General features: G+C 39.2%; 1 protein-coding gene and 1 long non-coding RNA gene across 3 annotated transcripts in view; both read right to left on the bottom strand.

The window, feature by feature from the left end:
• Positions 1 to 27,937, bottom strand: part of LOC133521318 (uncharacterized) — a 205,197-nt gene that overhangs the window by 68,453 nt on the left and 108,807 nt on the right. The gene's annotated exons all lie outside the window — the stretch shown is intronic.
• On the bottom strand, positions 142 to 27,872 carry LOC133521303 (tyrosine decarboxylase-like). Of its 2 annotated transcripts, none has more exons than XR_009799885.1 (11): positions 27,131 to 27,872; positions 11,554 to 11,605; positions 9,802 to 9,872; positions 9,023 to 9,259; positions 6,584 to 6,870; positions 5,971 to 6,223; positions 4,345 to 4,531; positions 2,935 to 2,999; positions 2,074 to 2,547; positions 1,463 to 1,543; positions 142 to 296 (listed from the first exon to the last, which is right to left on the bottom strand). XR_009799885.1 is itself a non-coding variant. In XM_061856186.1 (11 exons), the coding sequence occupies exons 1-11, from the start codon at positions 27,443 to 27,445 to the stop codon at positions 185 to 187; spliced, it is 1,878 nt and encodes a 625-aa protein (XP_061712170.1). In that variant the 5' UTR covers positions 27,446 to 27,523; the 3' UTR covers positions 142 to 184. The 2 variants fall into 2 exon arrangements, 1 of the variants encoding a protein (XP_061712170.1); XM_061856186.1 differs by having other exon boundaries at positions 2,330 to 2,547; positions 27,131 to 27,523.

Here is a 27,937-nt window from a genome sequence, read left to right as displayed (position 1 = left end):
GACATCATCCATTGGGACATGGAAGTATTTCACAGTGGCAACCACGGAAGCCAAGTTTGGGATCATCTAATTCGGTAATAAAATAACAAAGTCTACAACACTAACAGTGAATATATTTTCAATGTGAATGAAACAGGGATGAATGCTCAAGTAGTTTATTGGTTTACGCGGGTGGGTAGCGGGGTCAATGCGCGGGCGAGGGCGCGCGGCGCTCGGGCGAGGCCCCGGGCGACGAGCCGCGCCGCCCCGCCGCGCCGGGGCTCTTGAGGCGCACCATCGTGTCCAGGTGCCGGAACCTGACGAAATTACAGAAAGATGAATTAACAACATAAGTACATATTCGTACATACTCTTGGCAAGCTAACTTTCTTAGTAGAAAAAGGCGCGATCCTTGGCGCCTATATTTTTCAAATATGCCGCCTTTTACTACTGAAGAAGATAGCTTGCCAAAGTAGAGTCAGACCAAACTAACTCTGCAGCGATTTTGATAGCACAGACTGTGCAAGTGTTTGCTTGGTCTGACTCTAATACCGTCCTAGTAACCTCACATTGGAGAAGTTTTCTTAAGGTGCAGTAGGTTCAGCCAGCACTTTTTTTTTAATTGTAGCGCTTTTTTAGATCGAAATAAGTTCGCCAAACAATTAATCAACTATAGTCTGTCAAGCTATTTCGGTCAGTAGAAAAAAGCGGCAAATTAAAACAATGTAGGTGCGAAGGGTTATCGTCCCAAATAAAATATGAATGTCGCGCCTTTTTCTACTGACAAGCCGGTCAAGCTATAACTATCTTGAGGCCTTTCTCTAGTAACTTCATCGGTTCGAAACCTGATTTATTGATTTTCGCTCGATAGAGAAATATCATGAATATCTAAAACGCACCCTAAAAATATGAAAATTGTTCTAAAAATGCGCAATTTTATTTTTGATCGAAATAATCGATTACTTTTTTTAGTTAAAACTTATAAAAAAATCTAAATTCGAAAACGTAATATATATTCGTGATGGCGCGCACAGTCATCTCGCTCACGCTTACGCTCAGTGAGAGAGAGAACCTGCCGGCCTAGCCAAGGTGAAAATCGCTATCGCTTCGACAACGAAACGCTTTGTCTGTCTATCACTCTTCCATATTAGTGCGACAGTGACAGTTGTGTTTCAATCGCTACGGAGTGTAAGCGATTTGCACGTTGGCTACGCGTCTTGAACCGCCGGGGCAGCCGGAGCCGGAACCCAAACACTGAATAAAAATTCCTAAAGGAAGGAAAAAATAAATAAAACAACAAAAACGATAGGAAGACGAACATCTTAAAAAATCTAACTACGAGTAGAGAAGTCTCCACATACGATATCTAGGGTTAACTGAAAGGCGGTGATCACACTCGAATTGATTTCCGGATTCTACGCCAGTGTGATATCCGCCAAAGGGTTTCCATTTGACCATTTTCACAGAACTCTACATGTCGTACCTTAATGGTAAATCGTTTGCGTCGTGGTCAACGCTCTGGAAGAAGAACGCCAGCGGCCAGCTGATCCAGGATGCTTGTTTCCTGAAATCAGGTAATGTTTATATATAATATAAGGGGCGTCCATACGTGAGGTGTTTGTGAAGATTTTTTGACCCCTTATTATTGGCAATATTGGTGTGCCTGAGATGCCCTGCGAGTCGTGTATCATATCAATATCAAAAAAAATCATATTATTAATTTCGAATGCGCCTCCATCCGATTTTTATATACATACGGGCGTCAGAGTAACTTGTCTTGTTGATGGAGATACCTAGATACAAATAGACGGCAATCAGCCTGAACGGCTTACTCACGCCGTATGTGGGTGAGAGGTTCAAGCTGCTTGCCGTCTTCGCACGGCGTATCGGGGGTCAGCGGCGACCCCGGCGTGGCGGGCACGGCACGGGCGGCGGAGCGGAGTCTTGTTGATGTGGAGATACGTACGGCGTGGGTGGCTCAAGCTGCACGCCGTCGTCGCACGGCGTGTCGGGGGTCCGCGGCGCGGGCGCGGGGGGCGGCGACCCCGGCGTGGCGGGCACGAGCGGCGGGGTCTTGTTGATGAAGATACGTACGGCGTGGGCGGCTCAAGCTGCACGCCGTCGTTGCACGGCGTGTCGGGGGTCTGCGGCGCGGGCGCGGGGGGCGGCGACCCCGGCGTGGCGGGCACGGGCGGCGGGGTCTTGTTGATGAAGATACGTACGGCGTGGGCGGCTCAAGCTGCACGCCGTCGTTGCACGGCGTGTCGGGGGTCCGCGGCGCGGGCGCGGGGGGCGGCGACCCCGGCGTGGCGGGCACGGGCGGCGGGGTCTTGTTGATGAAGATACGTACGGCGTGGGCGGCTCAAGCTGCACGCCGTCGTTGCACGGCGTGTCGGGGGTCTGCGGCGCGGGCGCGGGGGGCGGCGACCCCGGCGTGGCGGGCACGGGCGGCGGGGTCTTGTTGATGGCCGGATTGTAGATCTTTGGGTCGCTGACCATACGCACGAAGAACGAGCGCTTGTGGGCGAGTGCAGCGCGGTGCCGTCGAGCGCGCTCCTCGTTGAGATCCTGCAAGAACAGGGAAGGTAAAGTAGTACCATGATTTGTCTCTGACAATATAAGTGATAAAGTAAATGTACGTTTCTACGAACGCTTAAGACTTGGATGTTTTTTTTAAAGGTCTGATATTTTCATACGAGTCTAACGTCCAAGTTGTTACCACCAACTTGCTTTGGTGGTAACTAGTGGGATATTTGTACGTACCTACATTTACCTTAAAGCTAGTAATCGTGTCACTTCGCGAAGCAAATATTTTGAGTAGTTAAGGCAAATACATAAAAATGTCCTTGACGCCTCCGTTCATGAATGCTTAAAATGTGTCTTTGCATTAAAAGTGCACCATAATTTGTGCCTTTCCAATGTCTATGCTATTTAAACATCTTGTTAGGTTGTTACCCTTTCTTTATCCGGTCCTTCGAGAAGTTCTGTTGCGAAGTCCGTTATTATATCCCACGCAGTTTCTGAAAATAAAAAAACTATGCAGGTAGCCATATTATGCCTTTTACACTTGTTAAAATGGCAGAATGAGTCGTGGACTCGTGGTTGCGGCACAAACTGACATTAACTACTTCAGTAAACCCCATGTACAGGATGGGCAAATAAGAAGTATACATTTTGTTTTTAAATTTTAACTACATTAAATTCAAAGATTATTAAGTATTGTTTTAAAAAAATATTACTAAGGGTTGGCAAATACATGCGGAACATAATGTCTGACGTATGTCCTGCACTAACAGTAGGCAAATGTGAGCCCTTATCATCGCAATTTTCAGCATATTTTCGGACATTTTCGGCGTTATCTTAGTAAATTTGTGTCGAATGGTCGGTTTTAACTGATGAAATTTCATCAGCTTGTTAGTATATAAACGTTATTTAGATAGCCCCACAGAAATAAGTCACGAGCTGCAAAATTTGGGTCCCAGTCACTGTCACTGTTTCTCGAAATTAATCGAGCAAACAACGTGTTTTAAACAACACAAACATTTGAAAAAATATTGCTCGCTGCTTGAGATAGACATTTGGGAGAAATTTCAATTTATTTGTTTATTTCCTTTTAATACAATTTTAACTTTACAGCATATTATTCATAAGAGTAGGAAATGATTCCTCCGTGCGTGCGCGTGTGCGTGTGTAAGTCCGTATATAAGAAAATTATGCAATAAATTACGAGGAAGAGAATACTTTAAAAGTTCAGCCATTATTGAGGTTAACATTCTTAGACAGTAGTTTTTAGAAGTTTTTCGGTCTCATCGTAATCATATAATTTCAAAAAATATGTAACGGCTGCTTTACACCGATTCACTGTAAGCTGGGTTAAATTAATACTTGTGGAGATCTTGTTTTTATCTACCCTGTATAATTGCCAACCCTGAATAATGATTTAACAATTTTGCACATAATATAATTAAAATTGAAAAACGTGCATTACTCTTATTTGCCCTCCCTGTACCTACACGTTAAATTTAAGAAGAAGAATTTGTAGAATCTGGGCTTCTACCGGGAAAATCGAAGTTCGTCAATTGCGGGCATTTTTCTCTGTCACTCTAATTACGTCTTAGTAAGAGTAAAAGAGAAAGATCCCCGCAATTTGCGAATTTCGGTTTTCGCGGTAAGCCCCCAGAGCCTATTGCCAGTATTGATTATCGTTATTTGTCTCTTTATCGCTCGAATATACGAACAGCGATAGAATGTAGTTGTATAATATATTTGTTAACTATTAGATTGGCTGGTACAAGAACATTAGCATTACGCCTTTAGTACTGTAAGGTTTTTTTTCTGCTGTAGTTTAAATAAATAAATAATTACCGATATCTTCGCGCGTAGCGTGTTGCGCCACAACACAGAAACGGATGACGAAGCGATCGCGCACATTCGCAGGCACCATGTGGATTTTTCCGGACGCGTTCATTGTGGTAAGGAGTTTCTTGTTGATCTCGTCTTGCTCCGAGGGAGTCTCGCCGCCGCTCACTAGTCGGAAGCATACGAGACCCAGCTATAAATAACAAAAAAAATTATGTCGGGTCAAGAATCGATCATAAGATATTCAATGACCAAAATTCGAGGTAGGGCTCCCATATCGAATGTCGATTACGGGTGGTTCGATTATGTATGATGTGCGCTTTTCGCTCGTGTCGTTTTTCGGTCGACAGTATTAGAAGAAACGATCTCGTGAATAGCAAAACAATTAGGTACAAGTTTCGGCTTCCAAATAGAAAACGCACAGATAAATATAAATAGCTTATACCTATAATAAGAAAGTGTCCATAAAAAAGACACGCAGCACACACCCTTTGTGGCTCGCACCGTCAAAAAGTTATCAGATCTCTTGTAGAGCCAAGTTTCTAACTCTATAAACCCTAACTTCACAAACTCAACACCTTAGTCAAAATATATGGCTTGGCCGTTTCGCTACCGATGGATGACTGGCGTAAGAAAAAAAATACTCGCTCTTTATTATTTTTGATTATAATTATACAATACTTCTTGTAGTAATAAAACGGCTAAAACCACATATTTTGAATAAGGTGTAGAGTTTGTGAAGTTAGGGCTTGTAGAGTTAGAAGTGTTGGCTCTACAAGAGATCTGATAACTTTTTGACAGTGCGAGCCTTATAGTTTTGTCTTGGCAACATTTCACATGATAATGATTTTGGTGGAATATATTTATTCGTAATTAAAAAAAAAATACATTTTTTTAAAATCATACTCTATAAAACTACTTTTCCGATAAAAAATGAGAACAAGATAATATTGGAGCGCATTTAATATAATTTGCTTAAAGTAAAATATCTACTTTTGTTACTAGAACGGATGTCAGAGATATAAGTAGGTAATTTAATCTAAGAACAGTTACGAACTTGTCCTTTCAGGGAGTTTATATTTCCACACCACATTCCATAATCAGGCTTTGGAAACTAATCAAATAAATGTAAACGAAAATTTAAGCACTTGTGAATGGGTAAATATAATAAATGACTTAGGATTGTTAAAATACTTTAAATTGTAATAGGAATAAATGTTATAGGTATAGGAATACATTTGAAAACTATCCTTTATTTCTCGTAGTACGCAAAAAAAATGTCATTTAATTAACTTGAATATCCCTATACCAATCAGGATCCGGTCCGGCCGGATCCGGCCGGATTATGACCAAAATCCAGCCGGATCCGGCCGGATTGAAAATCAGTTCAGTTTACAATTGATCTCAAAGATGGCTTCATTTGATTTCAAAGTTCCATGCAATTTATTTCTCCTCTGCGAGGACGTCATAGGAGACATTTCCGATGATACTACGGCGGCGCCTATTGCGCGCGTTTATTACTGCATCTGGTGTGCGAGAACGCAATATCGTATGTCGGTACTAGTAAGACATAAATTAATCGAGAGATAGGAAAGATATCTTCCGACTAAAATAATGACGATGATAATTTACCGTCACTTTGTTGCAGACCTCGAACCGGTCGTCTTTTCTAACGAGTTGCTCGAAGTACTTGGCCAACTCGCAGTGGCGGCGCACGTAGCGCTGCAGGCCGCTGATGCCGTAGCTGCGCAGCATGAACCACAGCTTGAGCGAGCGGAAGCGCCGGCTCAGCGGGATGCCCCAGTGGCGGTAGTCGATGGCAGTGTGGTCGTAGCAGTGCTGGAGGTACAGTGGGTCCACTACTAACGCTGATGTTAGCAGGTACCTGATCGGTTAAAAATCGGTTTAAACAGTACCGGCAGTAGGTACGTCTAAAGGTTGGCACCCTGGTAAGGGTGATGTGTAAAGGTTTTCAGGATGTTTTAGTGTACACGGTAGCATACCTACTCATTTTGTACTTGTAACGCCTCATGTCTTAAATTAAATGAAGTTGAGGATCCTGGGATTTGTTTATTGTGGCATAGACATGCCATGATGAAACTGCCGTGTTAGAATTAAGGTGTAGAGGATCCTTTACATTTTCTAATCTACATAGCTACAGTAAGAAATTGTCTAAGTTGATAAGATTAACTTGAAAGTTTGGATTTAAAGGAGCCCAAGCGATGATTCGGAAAAAAGGACGTACCTGTTGGTAACCCACAGCAGTGAACAGTCGAAGTTAGTAAGCATGAGCTTGTTAGTGTTGGTGTTGAAGCTATCCGCGTACTCGACTCCGGCCAGGTGGTGCTTGTGCTCCTGACAGAGGAACGCGGCGCCAGCGTAGGCCGCGTCGACATGCAGCCACACACAGGGGTACTTGCGCACGATGGGGCCGATCCCGGGCAGGTCGTCGTACGAGCAGCACGAGGTCGTGCCCAGCGTCAGGGATACGAAAAAAGGCACGCGACCGGCCTCTTCGTCTTCTTCCATCGCCTAACACAGTTAATTTTATTGTCTCATTGTAGTTAAAAGGTAAACGAATTTAAAAAATAAATTGTATCTATTGCTAATTGCTAGTTTGCTACCATACTACTACGCTATCGCCATAGCACGTAATAGCAGCGTTTGACCGCTATTGTACTGAAAATTTTCTTGGTGGGTTGATGGCAGTATAACTATTGGCCCTTATGTGGGAAAAGTATCTTAGAAGGTTAACACATTCACCGCTGAGCTACGGTCGTAGCGCTACGTCGTAGCCGTTAACATGGATTTCCCGGTATGTAGCAAATGCTTCGTAGAGGCCAAACAACAACGTGTCATGATTAGCGCTGAATGGGTTAATGCAACATTAAAATACTATCTTCATATTGACAATTTTATAGGGGTAGGTACTTAATGTATTGAAGTATTTCCGCCAAAAGAACTGAGCGCTTTTATTTCCAAACCACAATTCATTGTCCTATTTTTTCCAAGCATTAAGTAATAAAGTGGTCCACGAGAGCTGTATCGTGAAATTTCAATATTTGCGGTATTGAAAGTGGCACACAATGCGGCTCCATTACCGGCGGCTCTCCACGTATTTCCGGAATCCAGGCCGAGTCATTAAATGCGCGACGCCGCCGGTGGTGCCCTCAAATTAACGCCCGATTATCTGGCCTGCCTCCGCGTGCACCGCACATCTCCCCCAATTAAATTTCCAAACAAAACTAGACGTAACTATTTGCATGCATAAAAGAGGGTCTAGGTTTTTTTACATAATAATTAATGTACCTGTATTTAACTCAAATAAGTTATGGGGATCCGATGGATAGAAATGCGAAACGAAGCATGTTTTACAATCTGATGCATAGCATATCGCATTACGAATATTAGGATCAGTTACGAGTATATCTGAAATGATTATTAGTAAGTACCACGTTTTGCATGTCTGTTCTCCCGCTTTCTTAACTAGTTTTAAACTTACTATAAGTGGATACTTATCCACTTAAGTACAATCAAATTTAAACACAAGCTGTAGAAGTATTATCTTTACAAATTAAATTTGCCCATTTCAACCAAACATATTTTTCAGTAGAACTTAATTCTGAAAAACATACCGAGCGTTGTAGAAACCGTACTGCATTTTAAGCTACATGGTAGCGGTTCTCTCGGGAAATTAGACAGTCGGCATGTGGTTGATGTGGTCGAGATATAATTATATTACAGCTTCAAAATCTAAAAATTACGCTCATGTTTTCAATAGTTAAAAATAGATGGTATCTATTTTCCTTTCTAAAATAGGTATGTCCAGAAGTTGAATAACTACCATTCGTACGTTATGTTGACATGGTTATGTTTAATGCAATACTTATGTATGTAGTATCTACAACATTAACAGCGGGTCTAAATGATGATGCCGCGATTTTCGAAGTATATAGGTATATCTATACGACCAGCACCGACGACCAGACGACCGGTCTGGCCTAGTGGGTAGTGATCCTGCCTATGAAGCCGATGGTCCCGGGTTCAAATCCTGGTAAGGGCATTTATGTGATGAGCACAGATATTTGTTCCTGAGTCATGGGTGTTTTCTATGTATTGAAGTATTTATAAATATTTATATATTATGTATCGTTGTCTAAGTATCCTCAACACAAGCCTTAATGATCTTACTGTGGGACTTAGTCAATTTATGTAATAATGTCCTATAATATTTATTTATTTATCTATTAGGCAATATTAAGCGTTTATCTGGTTGGGTATAAAAAGAAGGATTTTTCATAATCCTATACCTTTAAACGAGCAAGTCTTGTATATACATATATATATATATATATATATATATATAACCCGTCGTTTAGTTAACCCATTCAGCGCTAATCACGACACGTTGTCGTTTTGCCTCTACTAAACAAATTCAAGAAGATGCACCCTCAAATCACCTATACCTTACATACCTTCTTAACTAGGTTAATTATACCTACATATATCCCATCCCGCACACATAGCAACACCACGTTAAAACTGATATTTTCACGCCACCTTTACCTTTGGCTTTAGCGCCCTTTTACAACTCGCTAGTCTTTTCCTATATAATAATACTCCAGTCGAGGCGAAATTAAATTCAAAATTAACCCTAACCATTGACTTTAAATGAGGCTCTCACCTGCTTAAGTGTCTCGCCCCTCAGCGAGCCGTGCTCATCGGGCTGTAAAATGCGTAGTTTGACGAAGCAGATCATGGCGGCCTTCTCGACGCAGGAGTGGGCCTCCTTGGAGCAATAGGCGATAAGCTTGGAGAGCAGAAGGCCTTCGTCTACGTTGGGGAACTGGTGTTTGAGGCGCTTGATGCCGTTGGCGCGGGCGGCGAGCATGGATACTAGCACGCATTCGCTCGCTGAACCCTGCGTCATATTAGACACTAGTAAATGTACAAAGATGATTTATCTACACTTAACGCCGCGTGTCTCGCATTGTTGTATATGTCGCTATGTATTTTAGCTTTTAGCATATAAATACTGTAGGTACCTACTGCAATTTAGAACTACGAATCGTAAAATTGGACTTGCCTGATCATTATCACATAAAACCACAATGAATAAAGGCTTTTTAGCATGGACATAAATACGATTTTTTTTGAAAATATTACAAGTAGATGCCGCTATACAATATTAGAAACTGTTAAAGGTTCGAAATGTTTTTAACCCATTCAAGATACGCGTCAGTCGCCTACGTAAGTACAAGTAGGTGCCATTTTCCAAGCCAAAAATGTTGTTACGCGGTTTATCATTTGGCGTAGAAAAAGGTTGTTGTTGTAACAAATATATAAGTAGATAGCCATATTTTTCATTAAATATACAGGTAGTTTGAAAACTTTAATAAATATAATGAGTAAGAACAGTATTAACATAAAGCTTCAACCTCTCTCGAAATTGTAATTAGTTACCTCAATAACGCCGCCGCCTTTACTCCCTTGCTCGAGTGCGAGGAACGCCGGCGGCAGACCGATTGCTTTACCTGTAATTGTCCGTTTATAAGGTTTCTTATTCACACCTGCTGCTCTCCTAATGCTACGACATGGCCCTAAGGCTAAGGTGGAGGTAGGCAATATTGATTTAAGAAAAATATACCTTATCAATGTATTCATATATATTTTCATGATTCTGCCCGCTAATGAAACACATCTTGGTATTGGAAAAGTCTGCTGGCAAAGAGTGGTTTTTTCTACATATCTGTTCCCGATATGATAACACATGCAAATTATACTGATCTGTCAGTGTCAAAAGTGACGTTTTTGGTATTTTGAAACAATGACAGCTCAGTACCATATCGGAAACAGATGGAATAACTAAAATTCGAATTGACCTGAAAGCCTCTGATATGTTATTAAAATATTAATTTAATAAAAACTGCAAATACCTAATTATCTTAATTTCCGATACCAAAAGCCCGTTACGAATACTTAAGTATAATCTGGATACAATTTTTATTACAAACTCTTATTTTAACTGGCCCTGTTAGTAGTTAGTGAGGAAGCTAAATTTGAACCACTTCCCGATTTCCAATTGTGCTAAAATTTTGCAGACATATGCAAATCGGATGACAATGCAATATTATGATGATATGGAGCTGATCTGATCATGGACACAGGAGGTAGCCATGGGAACTCTGATAAAACAACGCAAACTAATTAACTCAATTGGCTGGGGTTGTTAGAATTGTCTCGATGAATATTAGTTGCCTGTGGAAAGAAAAGTGCAGTCAGCGATAAAAACTTGTATCAAAAGAAATTGTTGCTAAAAACTTATTTACAATATTCAACTCGCCTAGCGAGTCCTACATACAGCATCAACATAACAGGTCCTGCTACGGGCTACGGCGTAGCACACTTACGAGTAGTAATAGTAGTCAAAGTCAAACCCAAGAATTTAGCGATACCAGTCAAAATAAAATACGAAAATTGACGATTGAATTCACAAGTCCGAGTCAATTCCCAGTCCCAAAGTCCGATCGCACCCGGGACATAAGCACCCTTAGGTATTTAAAGAACATGTGAGTGGAGTTCTGCGCTTTCACTGACTGGCACCGTCAGCTTTGTAAGTACATGTATGTGGTATGTGACTTTCAAAACACGCCTTTTTTGCTCGTATTACGGGCTATACGAGTTGGGTATTTTTTTGACCGAGCGTTAGCGAACGTGTCTGTTTCAGCTTGGGCCAAAATGCTTTCTTAACCGATTCTTGTGAAATTTTGTGAGCAGGTCCGATAGTTAGATAGATTTTTTCTGTCGTTTCGCTATTTGGACACCGCTCAAATCGCTGGGATAATAATTTAACGAAGTAAGTTTTATTTTACAGGTCTAGAGCTCTCAGAGCCACTAGTTTATTTATACTGCAAGAAATTCATTGAGAAGTACCTCTTGACTTACGGTCCTATTCGAACTTTAAGATACGGGATCGAATCGGGCCGTTACCTATACTCCTACTTGTTGTGAAATTTACGTATTGTTAAAAATTTCAAACGTTTATTTGTGTAGCTATACTTACATATCACACATTTACAGAGTTGCTTGTAAAATGCAGGTAACCTACCAAAACCAGGGACACAAACAAATCACATTTACAAATCTCTAAACTACAGCCAGCTGTGAAGTCCATACAAGCATTACAAACATAAAATAATTGCTAATTTAGCTTACCCATCCAATCCAGCATAATGATTTCCAGCTCTGTGCAGGCTGGGCTGGCCGCCTGGAACAAATGACTGCAATGAATGGTTACGTATGCTATTTCTGACGCTGCAGCGCCCGTCGGCAACCCGCGCGTATTTATGGAGACATTTGGACTTATCAAGGTATTTATTGGGACACTTCTATGACATGATAATAAGTTAAGTCAAACTTCTTTTTTTCTTAGCTTGAAAGCATATACACATACAGATCTGTAAATGTTTCTCCGATTTGATTTTAATTACTGTATCCAAAGAATCTTCTGCAACTTTAATCAGTGCGTCGCTTTCGCACTCATTAGCTAGTTAATGAGTATTATTTGGACGCCAGTCATGGCAAAACAAGAATCGCCTTTTAATGAAATATGGAACACCTATATACCTATATAAGCGTATATGCTTGTTTAATGCAAATACATGGATAATTCATTCATTCATTCGTACTTGTGTCTGGGAGCATTATGTTCTAATATCGAAAGCATATTGGAACAATGTTTTACTAATCGGAACACGCCTCCTGATAGCAACATTATTTTGATGGTATGAAATAGTGAAACTAGTACAAAATCCATTAACAGCGGCTATATTGCCTATCAAGCTGTGCTAATCGAGTGAATTAGCAAACCGATTGCGATAAATTTGGTGATGACAGATATTCTCGTTAATTTTATGATTTCGTACTTTACGTGCTACAGTCTTAAAAACACCCGGAGTTAAGACGAAAGGGGACGACCGCCCTGAAACCGCCTTTCCATACAAACGTATTCCTAATTTTCCTCTTTGGATATTAACATTATTTAAAATATTTTTACACAATTTGATGTAGTTTAATCATAGCTATGCCCTTCCGTTTGATTTTTAAATATTGTATGAAATCTGTTGTTCGCTCCCATCTTATATAATTATTAAAAAATCAAAAAATATTAAACGCCCGACCGATGATCAAAAATATTCAGGGAGGAAAATGAGGACTACGATTGTATGGAGAATCGATCGTCCCCTTTCCTCTTAACAGGAAAGGGTCGACCGCGTACTCCATAGCCATATAAAGGTACTCCCCATTTCCCTCTCTGGATATTAACATTTCAGAACGTATGTTTACATAATTTGGTGACTTTTTTAGATTTTTTGATTTTTATAACTTTTATAAGAGTTAGGAGCGAAAAACAACTTTCATACAATATACGCAATTAATACAATAAATGCAACATAAGCAGTGTCCGTATAATTTCAAATTCAGAAAAAAACAAACGAAGCTCGCAGGATAGCTGTTTGTGGTTGACATATTTAATTATGTCAAAATATTTTTAATAATGTTAATATCCAGAGAGGAAAATAAGGACTACGTTTGTATGGAAAGGCGGTTTCGGAGCCGTCTTCCACTTTCATCTTAAATGTAGATAATTTAAACACACATTATTTCAACATACGTTCATAATTATATTATTAAGCATACTTACTCTAACCCAGCTAGTCAAGTGGCTTTTTATGACTAGAATTAAGGTCGCTAAAAATTAACATTGAACATTTTTTTTTTAATTTTAGAATCCGATGAGTTAGTTGATCGTTTTTGCTGCTGGGTCCTTTGTCTTTACCTTAAAAATGTTGCCGATATTAACTCATACGTTAAATGAAGTTTAAATTTAAATATAAGCTGCTTTAGGAATTTTTCATAATATATTGAAATAGGAATGCTCATTAGTAATGACTAAATTAACCAGAAGACGTAAATTTTACGTACATCCATTTGCATAATAGGTGGTTTACAGGTGGTTCTAATTGCATAAGTTTTTACGAATGTAATGATGATAATATGTGTACCGTATGTAATCTCATCCGTTTCTACCATCTGTAGCCAAAAGCTATACGGAACATAGGCACACACATGCACGAAGTCAATATATAAATAAAATGGGTGTATTCCAGAATCCATGTGCGGATTAAAAAGATGTTTACGAGTATGACATCATCAACATCATAGATTTTTCATTTTTACTTTACCCGAACGGCCAATCCCTACTAACATTGTATATACGAAAGTAACTATTTTTTCTCAGTCTTCTTCATGCTTAAACCGCTAAACCGATTTAGTATATTTTTAATTTGAACTACATACATACATACATACGGGTTTTCTATGTCCTTTGGGTAGGACATATGTCGACTCCATAGCTCGCTAACGTCTTACCGTGCGATAAAAACTCCGATGCCTAATTCGTCATTCCACAGACGGAGTCGGGAGCAGACGCTAGTTAGATATAAGTAATTACAATAAAAGCGAAGATTGCTTCTACCAACCAATCCAATGCTTATTGAGGCACTTGAATTTGTAATTTTGTATAGTTAACTAAGTCAAATGGGTTGAGCAGATGTGGTTCAGAAGTTCGTACAACATATGACTTGTTAAATATGGGACCTATTTAGTTATACATTATGCATATTTTAAAAACTTGATTGTCAATTTTATATACTTACTGGAAGTATCTATGACTTCCTGTACAGAATGTGTCGAAACCGAAACAAACGCAAATTATTCATAGCGAACGTTTACAGAGCCAATCGATATTGTGGTCGGTGGCTTCAGATCGATGCGTTGCAGTAAGTATCGGAACATTATACGGGTATATCTATGCCTAGTCGCCTACAGTGGCATATTAATGACCGACGTCATTATGCAATTTGATTTCCTCGTTTAGCAGCTTAAAATAAACACGTAGTATGGTATTTTTCCTTAATAACTATGTTACAAATTACTGGTGTAATGTAAACGGGCCGGATTGTTTCTTTCATGTAAAATATCAATGATATTTGAAGAAATACGCCTGCCAACCGTAAGTTGGGACTAAAATGCGATACATTGCATTGTCGATTACTTTAAATGACATTCTGTGTTTTCGGCATTTACGCATGTATAAACGCGTGTATCTACAAAATTTTGCACGCGTAAGTGTTTTTAAGACGAGAGTTGAACGAGTATGCCCTATGGTCATTGACATATATCTAAGACGGGCCTTACGAGCAATAAGAATGAGGCCAGTACAGCGGTGTCATTGTCACACACTCGAACCCGAGCCAATCGGGCAGTCTAATGCCACAACGTGATTGGTTGACGAGTTCGCATCTCGCGATTGACATAATTGAATGTGAGTCTACCTTCACATGCATATTGTGTCTAAAATTGCGCGAAAAAAAAAACTCTTTAACACGAAAGTGGACGACCGCACGAAACCGCATTTTCATACAAACGCAGTCCCCATTTTCCTCCCTGGGTAATAACATTATAAAAAAATATTTTACACAAGTTGATGTATATCACAGCTATGACGCCCCTTCGAATGTTTTTTTTTTTTTTTTTTTAATTATTATAAAACCGGTCAAGTGCGAGTTCGTTTTACTCGCGCACCGAGAGTTCCGTACAAACTTAGAATTATCTCACAAAGGCGAAAGACTTTTGATCAGAAGTAGGTACCTATACTAAGTATAATTGTGACAGCGTCATCTATCGGCAAATTATCTGACTAATTTGCGCGATTGCTCTACCATGTGAACCAATTTCAAAAATTGTTCTTCTATTTGAAAAAAGGTATATTTAATGTAATGTCATAGAAATTGAAAGTGTAATAAACACACGTAAAGTTAGTTAAATTGCAAACAGTGTTCGGAAATGTTTTTTGTTAATAAAAAAAAAATTACCAAGATAGAGGTCTGATTATATTTTTCCTGTAAAAAATTGTATAAAATTTTTATAATTTTTCTTCGGTAAACTTCAGAGGTAAAGGGGGGAAATTGTATTTTTTTTTCACATTTACCTCCATACATCAATTTTTTTTAACTACGAAAAAAATAAAATAAATTTTTTGGAATGAACAATTTAAGCGCTTTCAAATGATATCCCACTTGACCTAGTCACTAGACTTTGAAATTTTGCCCCCTCTTCATATTGGGCATTTTCCATAGTAATTAAAAACATACTTTTAATGTGTCAAGGTTAGCGTTGTTCATAACTATTCCAAATTTCAAATTGATAGCTTAAGTGGTTCTCGCGATATTTAGTGTTGTGACAGACGGACGGACAGAGTCGCACCGTAAGGGTTCCTTTTGTACCTTTTGGGTACGGAACCCTAATAAAGGTATATCAAATTATCTAAAAATATTTTCCATAGAAGAAAATGGGGACTACCTTTGTATTGAAAAGCGGTCGTCCACTATTCTCTTAAGTGATATTAGATCGAAAATCAACACTTACTTAACCCATTCAGCGAGTGATTAGCGAATCACGACACGTTGTCGTTTTGCCTCTACGAAGTATTTCCTCTACAAACCGGGAAACCTGTGTTATCGGCTACGTCGTAGCGCTACCATCGTATCTGAGCGGTGAATACTCGTATGTTAATACATTGACTGCCAGCGCGAGCTACACGCAAGAGAGTAGCCGATAATACAGGAAAACCCGTATGTAGCGAAAAGCGCCACGAACAGAGAACTTGCCTAGCGGATCGTTGGCATTGAAAAATTATGTAATATCGGCCAGGTATTCACTCAAAGAACATTATTTATCTCTCCCTTAGTGTTTGTATAGTACATAGTTATTTTTACTATGTGGCTGACATGCTGCTGTCATATTTAGCTATGTTTCGGTTAATTTTATATATACTCGTATTTATTTATTTATTTAAACTTTATTGCACAATACATGAAGAGTACAAATGGCGGACTTAATGCCAGAAGGCATTCTCTACCAGTCAACCATGCCATATATATGTTTTCGTATGTATTTGTATGTATGTTTGTCTATTTGTATTCCTTATATGTGTATGTTTATTCACTTTAATTGTGTGTGTGAATGTATAGGCTTCATAACGTTTTAGAAACACCTACTTATTCGATTAACTTCTCTATTTCCGCTACCCAAAGGTTGTCTGGAAGAGTTCGCTCTTTAGCGATAAGACCGCCTGTTGTCTGCCTCTACATTCAATCAATTGTTTATTTTCTTGGATCATTTTACTGAGGTTTGCCAATAAAGAGTATTCTATCTATCTATTCACATCCGCCCATGCTAATAAAAAAAACCGGCCAAGTGCGAGTCGGACTCGCACAGGATGGGTTCCGTACCATTATCTATAAAAACGGTCACCCATCCAAGTACTGACCCCGCCCGACATTGCTTAAATTCGGTGATTGGATGAGAACCTCGAGATTGGAAAGAAATATTTATTTTATTCTGTTTTTAGTATTTGTTGTTATAGCGGCAACAGAAATACATAATCTGTAGTAATTTCAACTGGCTAACTATCACGGTTCATGAGATACAGCCTGGTGACAGACGGACAAACGGACGGACGGGCGGACAGCGGAGTCTCAGTAATAGGGTCCCGTTTGACCCTTTGGGTACCGAACCCTAAAAACGACTTATTTTACAGATAAAATACATTTCTCACAAAAGCACTTTCACAAGTCTGACTAGCGAGCTCTTCTGAATATCGCAAAATTTGAAATCTCGAGAAGTCGTACACACAATGGACCAGAGGTCGTTCATTGCATGTGTGTATCTACTTAGTGCACTAGGTACCTACTGTACCTATATGTAGTGCAAGTGAGCGAATTTCAACTTTACGTAAAATTAATGAAAAAACTTGACTTTCATACTTTTATGAAGAAACTTTAGGTACAGTCGGCATGAGAATGCGGTTCCTAAACAGCAGTTGCTATAGAGGAACAGAGGGACTTTATTTTTCTCTACAACAAACTACACTTATGGTTACGTAAATAGATAAATTAAAAATTTGTTGACAGTCTAACACAAAACGACTTAACCTCAAGCTAAGCAAAGTTTTTACTATGCGTACGAGCACTAGGCGACGATGTACATACTTATATAGATAAATACATAATTATCCTACATAGGCAACATCCATCACTCAGGAACAAACATTCGCGATAAACACACAAATAAATGCTCTAACTGGTATGCGAACCCGGGACCTCCTGCTTCGTAGGCAGTGTAGAGCCACTACCGAAGGGGCTAGTTAGTTCATTTAATGATGTAATAAAAACATTTTACAAAAAGATACGAAATAAAACGGCCGCGCAAGAAGCATATAGTTGAGGAGTAGTAAAATGGAAAACGCATTTGTCTGACAATTGGCTGTTTTAAAATACGTGAGCTCAAGTACTTGTTTGTATATTTACTAGACTTAATGAACCAATGGCAGGAATAGGAAGCGATTATCCACCCTCGAACGAGTGACGTTCGACCTTTCGATCAATCACTGTTCGTAATAAAAGTCAACATTTGCTTGGAATTGGAAGACGCATCTAACAGACGTGCACGATACGTTGTCCTGCAAAGCTCGTATGTCGGTAGTTTCTTTTCGAACTAACATAAACGAATTTTTTATCGTCGACTGTAATTCTTTTTCAAGTCTCATCGCATCAAAACACCCAAACATATTAATAAATGACTTAATAATAAATTATATTCAAGTTAAACAAATAAAAGCCTTTAAAAATAAGAATCAAATTGTGACATAGGTAGGTACCTCATATTTATGTCGCAACCAATCGTCTTAATGTAAGCATAGGAAGTACTCAGGCATTTTTTCTTAAATATATTAATTAACTACGTATGCTGAAATACTGTATAATAGGTACATTAAACAAATAAAAAAATGAGATGGAATTATATAACGCGGTTATCACATGAATTTTCCTAAACTTATTTACTGCACTATGGAAACGGGTGCGGTGCTACGAGTGCTACGCCGTAGTCCCTAGTTAGCTTAGCGAAAGTTTTGCAGTTCTTTGTCGCGAATGTAAATACCGAAAATGATGCCATACAAATATTTTTAGGGCAGTGATAATTGATGATTATGATTAAAAATATCTTTAATAAATTACCGTACTCTATAAAACAAATAGAAAATTATTCAAAAAAGCGCTTAATATACATCTAATAAAGAAATATTTTATACGCTGCAGGAGGTTTTTTGTGAGGTACCTATGTAATAGAAATACATAATACCTCTCTACCGTGCTCTCTACATACGAGTAAATAATTTTATCTCATACTATTATATTAAATAAATGTTATGTTATTATGCTTGCTTAAGTCCTAACGTGATCTCGTGAACTATTTTAGTAGTTTTATATTTAATGAAAAATTAAAGGAAAAATGACGTCACACTACATAGAGTATGATTCCAATTAAGTCTTTTCGCAATAATACATCATTTTTCAACCTCTTTAGTTAACTGATATTCGTTATGTGCACGACTGTCACACAACCTAGCGTCCGCAAGTCTAGGGGAATACGTAAATTCATTACATCTTATAAAACTATTCCAAAACTAAAAACTACTGAACGGATTTTCATACGACTTTCATCTATCAATAGTGATTCTTGAGGAATGCTTAGGTATATAACTTGTTAAGGTTTTGTGTAAATTGGTTGAAATATAACGATGTTGTCGGAAAAAATCACGCTCGTTAAGGAGCTTTAATCGAACACGCTGCCTAATCCGTTTGAGCTATAACAACACAAGGTATGGTGGGGTTGTCTCTCATTCATAGGTCTACAAATAATCCGCGATGTTAAACGATTATCTTTTAAGGATAACTTACTATACATTACTTCCTTGATTATTACCTTGATTATGTTCGCCATTTCTCTATCTGAAGGTTGTCTGGAAGAGATCGCTGTTTAGCGATAAGTCCGCCTGTTGTTACCTACATATTTATATCTTTACATACTTTGTACCATTTTTTTTTTTTTTTTTTTGTAGTGTGCAATAAAGCATTTTATTATTATTATTATTACTTCTTAACTTCTAGAAAAAGATCACGTAATATGTGACATTTGCAAAGCTATTTACATGGATACATTATTAATAATTATCAAATTAATACGTTAGTTATATTAAGCATTTCATACAGATTACAATTGTCCATACACCATACAATTTAAATGAATATTTCAGGAGAAATCGTAAATTAAAGTTTCATTTCGAGCCATATAACTTGTACGAAATGTTAAAGACGCTATCCGCAGTTACGGCCCGATTCGAAGAATGATTAAGACACGTTTAAGATCTTGGAAAGATCTTTAAAAAATCGATAGTTAAACGACATGTCAAAATTGACGTTTATTTCGATTCCGCTGTGATCCGAATAAGATCTATCTACGATATTTCTAACGTCAAAGTGACATTGGTTGCCCGAATCGAGCTGCTTCTGTCTATTATACGACATACAAACGATATCTAAATGAGAACTTATCTAAACCAGAACTTATTGTTATCATATCTCATTCTTAGAATCGAGCCTTTAGTTCTAATTTTTACGACCTTATGCGCTGGGATTGCTTTACTTACCCCCACCATGCACTTCGCACAGTCCCAATAGATACTTGACAATCGGTACAGAAACGTCAAACTAACTTTCATCTTACTGTCACGTACCAAAATAATAGATTGTTAGTTTATTAAATGATACATATTTTTAACAGTGTCATTTTTACGCGTCAATATGTTAGGTAAGTATCAAAATTTGTAGTGTTATAAAAAAACTGCCTGAATGTGAAACTACGTATTTTTTACATCAACGGCATGGAATGTACGGGCCCTCTGTATCTACCTAATACTATGTAATATGTTCGCAATTAATTATTTTTGACTATTGACAGTTTTTCAACACACTTGCTCAAAACGTTTTTATTCAACCGATTTTAGGCTCATAATCTTAGATATTAAACACGGGTTTTTCAGTATATTATAACACTCGTGTTTTTTCATTATAATTATTATCCGACTGAGTTAAGAAGGTACATTTGTCTTAACCAACTATTAGGTTTCAAATGTTAGTTCAAAGAGGTTTTATCACACCAAACATAATTTATAGATTAAATTATCTCGTAAATTACATTCATGAATAAATATAACATTTTATCGATTTGATCTCCATCCGTTGAATAGAAATACGAAAATATTAGCTTTAAAAAAAAAATTGGCTGGTTGTCGATTTCGTTCTCGCCTTTGCCTTGCGCGCGCAATGGATAATCGTGCGTAAAAAAATAACGCGCCAGCCAATGTCCATGTGAACAAAGAGGTTCAAAAAATACGAAAAAAAAATCGTGAAAGTAAAGTTTAGTAAAGACTTTCCAGGAAAAATATAGTTTTGCAAAAAGTAGTAAAAGTGCTAAAAATAGAAAATCCGTGAAATTTATGGGACTTTTTGGGTCATTTCTTCTCTGTTGGGATGAAAAGAGATATAGTAATACATAAAAATCACAGAAAATTCCATAGTTAAGAAAAGTGACAATTTCTTAAAGAAATGCTATATTGCAATTTGGTTTGTCGGGATGGTTAAATGAGTAATACATCAAGATGTGACTATGTATTAATCCGTTATTTAATGTAAAAAAGCATAAATTGATATCATGACATCTGTCCTTTTATTCCTTATTTATCCATTATGTTTTGATTGGGTAAATTTACCCTCTCTAGGACTTAAGAGCCCTTATTCCTTGGAGCGTTCTCCGATTTCACGAAATAACGCTCGATAGATGGCGTTGGCGCTCGGTACGCGAGCGCCGGCAACGCGACGCGCGTTTCTATGCAGACTAGAATAATCTTGATAGTTTTCAATATAATTTCAAGCAACATTAATTTTAGTGTTATATGATATCATATGGGCACTCTTTATTTTATTTTATATGCACAGTAGTTTTTTTTTTATGTACACTACTACTAAGTGTACAGACTACAGAGTGTACTACAACCCTTGCTCTTTATTCTGTCTCTTTCACACCAATGGAAAATGAAAAAGTTAGTAAATGACTGCAGGTATAAATAAAGTATATTAGTGCGATAGAGAGACAGATAGTGTTTCGTTGTCGTGACGTAAAAGATTGTCATGTTGGCTATGCACCCATGGCGCCTAGCCAACATGACAATCGTTTCCGCATGTTAGTGCGATAGAAAGACAGATAGTGTTTCGTTGTCGTATCGTAAACGATTGGCATGTTGGCCACACACTTGCTTGGTGCCTAGCCAAAATACCAATCTTTAGCGTATATTAGTGCGATAGAGAGACAGTAGTGTTTCGTTGTCGTATCGTAAACGACTGGCATGTCGGCTACGCACCCATGATACCTAGCCAAGAAGCCAATCGATTGCACATATTAGTGCGATAGAGAGACAGATAGTGTTTCCTCGTCGTATCGTAAACGTTTGGCATGGTGGCTACGCACCCATGCTGCCTAGTCAAGATGCCAATCGTTTGCGCACATTAGTGCTATAGAGTTTCAGTTTTATTTGAAATCACGTTAGGGTTTGTATTATTATTTTTGACCCGAATGAAGTCCATCCAGGTTCTCATGATGGAGTCAGGAGTTGGTCACCAGGAGGCCTACCGCGAACCACGTTCGACGTGTTGCCTCTCTGTCGCACTTGTAAATTCGTACGTAAGTGTGATAGGGAGGTAACTCGTCGAACGTGGTTCGCGGTAGGCCCTCTGAACTCCTAATCTATTCATTATAATTCCATCATGTTTGGGCTCAAAAGATTTGCCCTGACGAACACCATCGATCTAGATGAGGTCCAGGGTCTCATGACGGAGTCAGGAGTTGGTCACCAGAACTCCCCAGAACTCCTAATCTACTCATCATAACTCCATCGTGTTTGGGCTCAATAGATTTGCCCTGATGAGCACCATCAATCTAGATGAAGTTCAGGGTCTCATGATGGAGTCAGGAGTTGGTCACTAGAACTCCTAATCTACTAATTATAATTCCATCGTGTTTGGGCTCAATAGATTTACCCTGACGAGTACCATCGATCTAAATGAAGTCCAGGGTCTCATGATGGAGTCAGGAGTTGGTCACCAGAACTCCTAATGTACTCATTATAATTCCATCGTGTTTGGGCTCAATAGATTTGCCCTGACGAGTACCATCAATCTAGATGAGGTCCAGGGTCTCATGATGGAGTCAGGAGTTGGTGCTAGAACTCCTAATCTACTCATTATAGATCCATCGTGTTTGGGCTCAATAGATTTACCCCGACAAGCACCATCAATCTAGTTGAAGTCCGCGGTCTCATGATGGAGTCAGGAGTCGGTCACTAGAACTCCTAATCTACTCATTATAATTCCATCGTGTTTGGGCTCCATAGATTTGCCCTGACGAGCACCATCGACCTATCCTCGATCTATCGAAATCTTTTGAGCCCAAACACGATGTAATTATAATCAGTAGATTAGGAGTTCTGGTGACCAACTCCTGACTCCATCATGAGACCCTGGACCTCATCTAGGTCGATGGTGTTCGTCAGGGCAAATCTTTTGAGCCCAAACACGATGGAGTTATGATGAGTAGATTAGGAGTTCTGGTGACCAACTCCTGACTCCAGCATGAGACCCCGGACCTCATCTAGATCGATGGTGCTCGTCAGGGCAAATCTTTTGAGCCCAAACACGATGGAATTATAATGAGTAGATTAGGAGTTCTAGTGACCAACTCCTGACTCCATCATGAGACCCTGGACTTTATCTAGATAGATGGTGCTCGTCAGGGCAAATCTATTGAGCCCAAACACGATGAGGTTATGATGAGTAGTTTAGGAGTTCTGGTGACCAACTCCTGACTCCATCATGAGACTCTGGACTTCATCTAGGTCGATGGTGTTCGTCAGGGCAAATCTATTGAGCCCAAACACGATGGAGTTATGATGAGTAGATTAGGAGTTCTGGTGACCAACTCCTGACTCCATCATGAGACCCTGGACCTCATCTAGATCGATGGTGTTCGTCAGGGCAAAGCTATTGAGCCCAAACACGATGGAGTTATGATGAGTAGATTAGGAGTTCTAATGACCAACTCCTGACTCAATCATGAGACCCTGGACCTCATCTAGATTGATGGTGCTCGTCAGGGCAACTCTATTGAGCCCAAACACGATGAGGTTATGATGAGTAGATTAGGAGTTCTGGTGACCAACTCCTGACTCCATCACGAGACCCTGGACCTCATCTAGATCTATGGTGCTCGTCAGGGCAAATCTTTTGAGCCCAAACACGATGGAATTATAATGAGTAGATTAGGAGTTCTAGTGACCAACTCCTGACTCCATCATGAGACCCTGGACTTTATCTAGATAGATGGTGCTCGTCAGGGCAAATCTATTGAGCCCAAACACGATGAGGTTATGATGAGTAGTTTAGGAGTTCTGGTGACCAACTCCTGACTCCATCATGAGACTCTGGACTTCATCTAGGTCGATGGTGTTCGTCAGGGCAAATCTATTGAGCCCAAACACGATGGAGTTATGATGAGTAGATTAGGAGTTCTGGTGACCAACTCCTGACTCCATCATGAGACCCTGGACCTCATCTAGATCGATGGTGTTCGTCAGGGCAAAGCTATTGAGCCCAAACACGATGGAGTTATGATGAGTAGATTAGGAGTTCTAATGACCAACTCCTGACTCAATCATGAGACCCTGGACCTCATCTAGATTGATGGTGCTCGTCAGGGCAACTCTATTGAGCCCAAACACGATGAGGTTATGATGAGTAGATTAGGAGTTCTGGTGACCAACTCCTGACTCCATCACGAGACCCTGGACCTCATCTAGATCTATGGTGCTCGTCAGGGCAAATCTTTTGAGCCCAAACACGATGGAATTATAATGAGTAGATTAGGAGTTCTAGTGACCAACTCCTTACTCCATCATGAGACCCTGGACTTTATCTAGATTGATGGTGCTCGTCAGGGCAAATCTATTGAGCCCAAACACGATGGAGTTATGATAAGTAGATTAAGAGTCCTGGTGACCAACTCCTGACTCCATCATGAGACCCTGGACCTCATCTAGATCGATGGTGTTCGTCAGGGCAAATCTTTTGAGCCCAAACACGATGGGATTATAAAGTAGATTAGGAGTTCTGGTGACCAACTCCTGACTCCATCATGAGAACTTGGACTTCATCCGGGTCAAAAATAATAATGCAAACCCTAACGTAATTTCAAGTAAAAATGCGTTTTTCAGAAAATCGCCGCCAAATAACACTATACCCTACTCATAGTGTTGTGTTCCTGCCGGTGAGTAAGGTTGCCAGAGCTCAACGAGGGGCGGGAGGGGGTTAGGGTCGGCAACGCGCATGTAACTCCTCTGGAGTTGCAGGCGTACATAGGCTACGGATACTGCTTACCATCAGGCGGGCCGTAAGCTTGTTTGCCACCGACGTAGTATAAAAAAAAGGACCACTGAAAATCCATCAATAAGCGAGTCTGTTGTTAAGCATAGTGTAAAAAATGAACTTTTATTAAGATTTTCTAATCGCAGTATATAGCACTTCTCGGAACTCCGTAGCTGATTACGAACGCAACGAATGCCTTACAATCGAACACAGGTCCGTCCTCTAAGCGCGCTCCGCGCGGACTGAGAGCGGGGCGTCGCTGCTGCGTGATTTATACGTGTTTTAAAAAAATATAAATTTACGGCAATGTAGGTCCCATAGTTATGATTTTTTTTTTATAGGTTAACATAAAGTTACAGTTTGCTATAATATTATTTTTAAAGCAAAATATGCGTACAATTTACGGAAAAAAAATATAATAAAACCCTGTTTTCGCCAAAAAAATGAAGAAAACTCGGAAGGTATTTTATCAGCTTTTTCAAATGAATCTTCGATTGTTAATCATTCCAGCCCCTAATACGAGATATGTTGAATCAAATTGTAGTCATTCATGTACCAAATGATTCTTGTTTACAGCAAATTTGAGAACCGAACCGCCACAGCTCACTGCAAAATTTGGAAAAGACTCCCAAAAAAACTCATTAAAAAAGAGGTTTAAAAGAGAAAATGAAAATTTGAACTGTTGGAGCCGCTAGTTTAGGAAACGATTATTTAAGTACGTTACCAGTTTTTGAATAAATACTAATAGTTACGTCGTAATCTTGAATGAAAAAGGAAGCATTTTACAAAATACGCTCGTCTGAAGGAATAAGGACTCTTAAACAGAAGGGTTGCCAGTTAAAATTTTATTGAGATTCTTCATAATATTCATATGTTTAGTGTAATAATATATTAATAAATAAACAAAATATACAAACATCAATGTTTGACACTGATTCGTACCCGCCTCACAATGAACTGAGTTGAGTGACACTTGTCACGCTTTTAGTTAGATAAATTATTTGTTATTTAAAAAGTAATTTCTCATTTTAAAAACTAGCTAGCTAGGGAGTTCTGTATAATATAAGTATGTATCTATATTCGAGGGCTTGTCCGAAAGTTGTTAGCTGCTCCGGCTCTACTCATGCGATAATAAGTATGTATATTTGAACTAATATATGCGAATAGTATATTTTTTACTGAAAGTTGTTTTGTATGTAGTTAGAAATTAGAAATTACCTACTTAGAAAAAATGCCAATTGTTGTCAGAGTTAAACGATTTTTTTATATTAAATATATGAAAATCGAACCTAAATTTATTCGGGATTAATTATTTGGTTACTTCTGCTATTTTGCATGTACCTATAATTGGTAAAATTAAATTTATATACATATATATTAAGACTTTAAATGTGATAACTATCATGAAATTACTAGTTGTCGACACTTATTAAGTCATCATTATAATTTCTCAATCTAAACTATTTAAACGTAAAAATAACGGTCCTGATTCTCAATTAGCAGCACCTAAATCTCCATGACAGTTGCTTTCATTTGATTTGTCAAAGTAAAAAAAAGCATTTTATTTTTATTCATACCTCAATAGGTACTGAAAGTCACAATGGTATAATAGTATATTACGATACAAGTGCGAAAAATAGGAAATTCGAAACGAGTGGCGATAAATTAAAACACGATCGAAGGGAGTGTTTTAAATCGACACGAGTTGCGAATTACTTATTCGCACATGTATCGTACAACGTTTTACAGTACATATGGCCTTTTAAATGTTCGACACAGTAACGTAATATGCTAATTTTCGCACTAGTGCGGTAAAGTAGCACCATATGTTCTGTAAATAATATTTACATTACATGAGTAGAGCCAGGTAGCTCTGCAAAAACTGATGAGAAAGTTACTTTTTATCCACAACAGAAATGATTTCGAATGATAAATATTTACGAGTAATAACGTTAATTTGGATTTGATTTGTAATGTTTCACTTCACAGTTAGTATTTTCCTCGCGTTGGTGTTGTAAAGCATGTTGTGTTCCACTCGATGACGACGTTTGTTTAACCCTCGTTCGTTGAAACCCTCGCATCTCTCAAGTTTTACTAGATAACTAAGTTTTGACTAGGGCCTAAACAACAACTTTGCCGCCTTGTTGTCGTTGTGTTCTATTGCTGTAGTTATTGAACGTATATATAGGACCCTGGACATTATGACACCTAGCTTCATACTTGGTCATATATGCCCCTAAAGGTAACCATAACCACACCAAACAATTATCATGATTCCTACTTCACTTTTCAGTCATACCTACATAACTAATGCCATTTGCGATTTTGGATTTATAAACAAGACAGTTCCTTACCCATGAGAATCCAATGCATCCGATGCCAGCAGACAGCATATCGCCCAAGATAGACGGATACGCGTTGCCCGAAGGAAAGTAGGCGTGGAAGCGCGGATGCTGCCAGTGCGTGACGCCGGGCATGATCTTCTTCTCCACGTCGTCCATAACCGTATCCCAGTCCTCAGGGTGCTGAGGAGCTTCGGCGGGCAGCGCGGCGCGCAGGTAGCCCGGCTCCACCGACGGCGTCACGCGGCGCTTACGCAGCGTCGTCATATACGTGCAGATGTAATCCACCATCTCCTTCCCCCGAACCCTGAACTCTTCCGTATCCATGTCGAAACTTTATAAATTCCCGCGGAGCAGAGTGCGGTGTCAGCGCCGCGAAGGCCTCCGGCTGACTCGACGACCACACAATCAGCACTCGGCTGGTCGAGAGGGCGGGGCGGACGTCGCGGGGGGATGCTTGCCGCGAGTTATGAGCGTCAAAAGCGAGCCGATAATCGATCTAAATGCAGTCACATTTTCTTACTTTTTCCTTGACGTTAAAAAAATCTGTGTAAGATTACATGTTAATCAGGCCTAAGTTTTTACATGAATCGTGTTTAAACTTATTTTGGTAGGTAAGGAAGTTGTTTGTAAAAAATCGCTGCCGCTTGTAAGGGGGCGGGAGGGCCGCCGCCCGCCCTCGAACGCCACTTCATTCAGTGTCCGCTGAAATGCACCGTATTCGAGTTCTCAATGAGTTGCGACTAATATGTGGATAGGTCATGATTACCGCTATGAATATGTAATGAAGCCATAAAAATGTTTAATTAAAAATCTTAA

The sequence above is a fragment of the Cydia pomonella genome, chromosome 9, assembly GCF_033807575.1.
Source record: "Cydia pomonella isolate Wapato2018A chromosome 9, ilCydPomo1, whole genome shotgun sequence".
NCBI classification, from domain to species: domain Eukaryota; kingdom Metazoa; phylum Arthropoda; class Insecta; order Lepidoptera; family Tortricidae; genus Cydia; species Cydia pomonella.
Note: the sequence above shows the minus strand (reverse complement) of the source record. Positions and strands in the feature narration are given on the sequence as shown.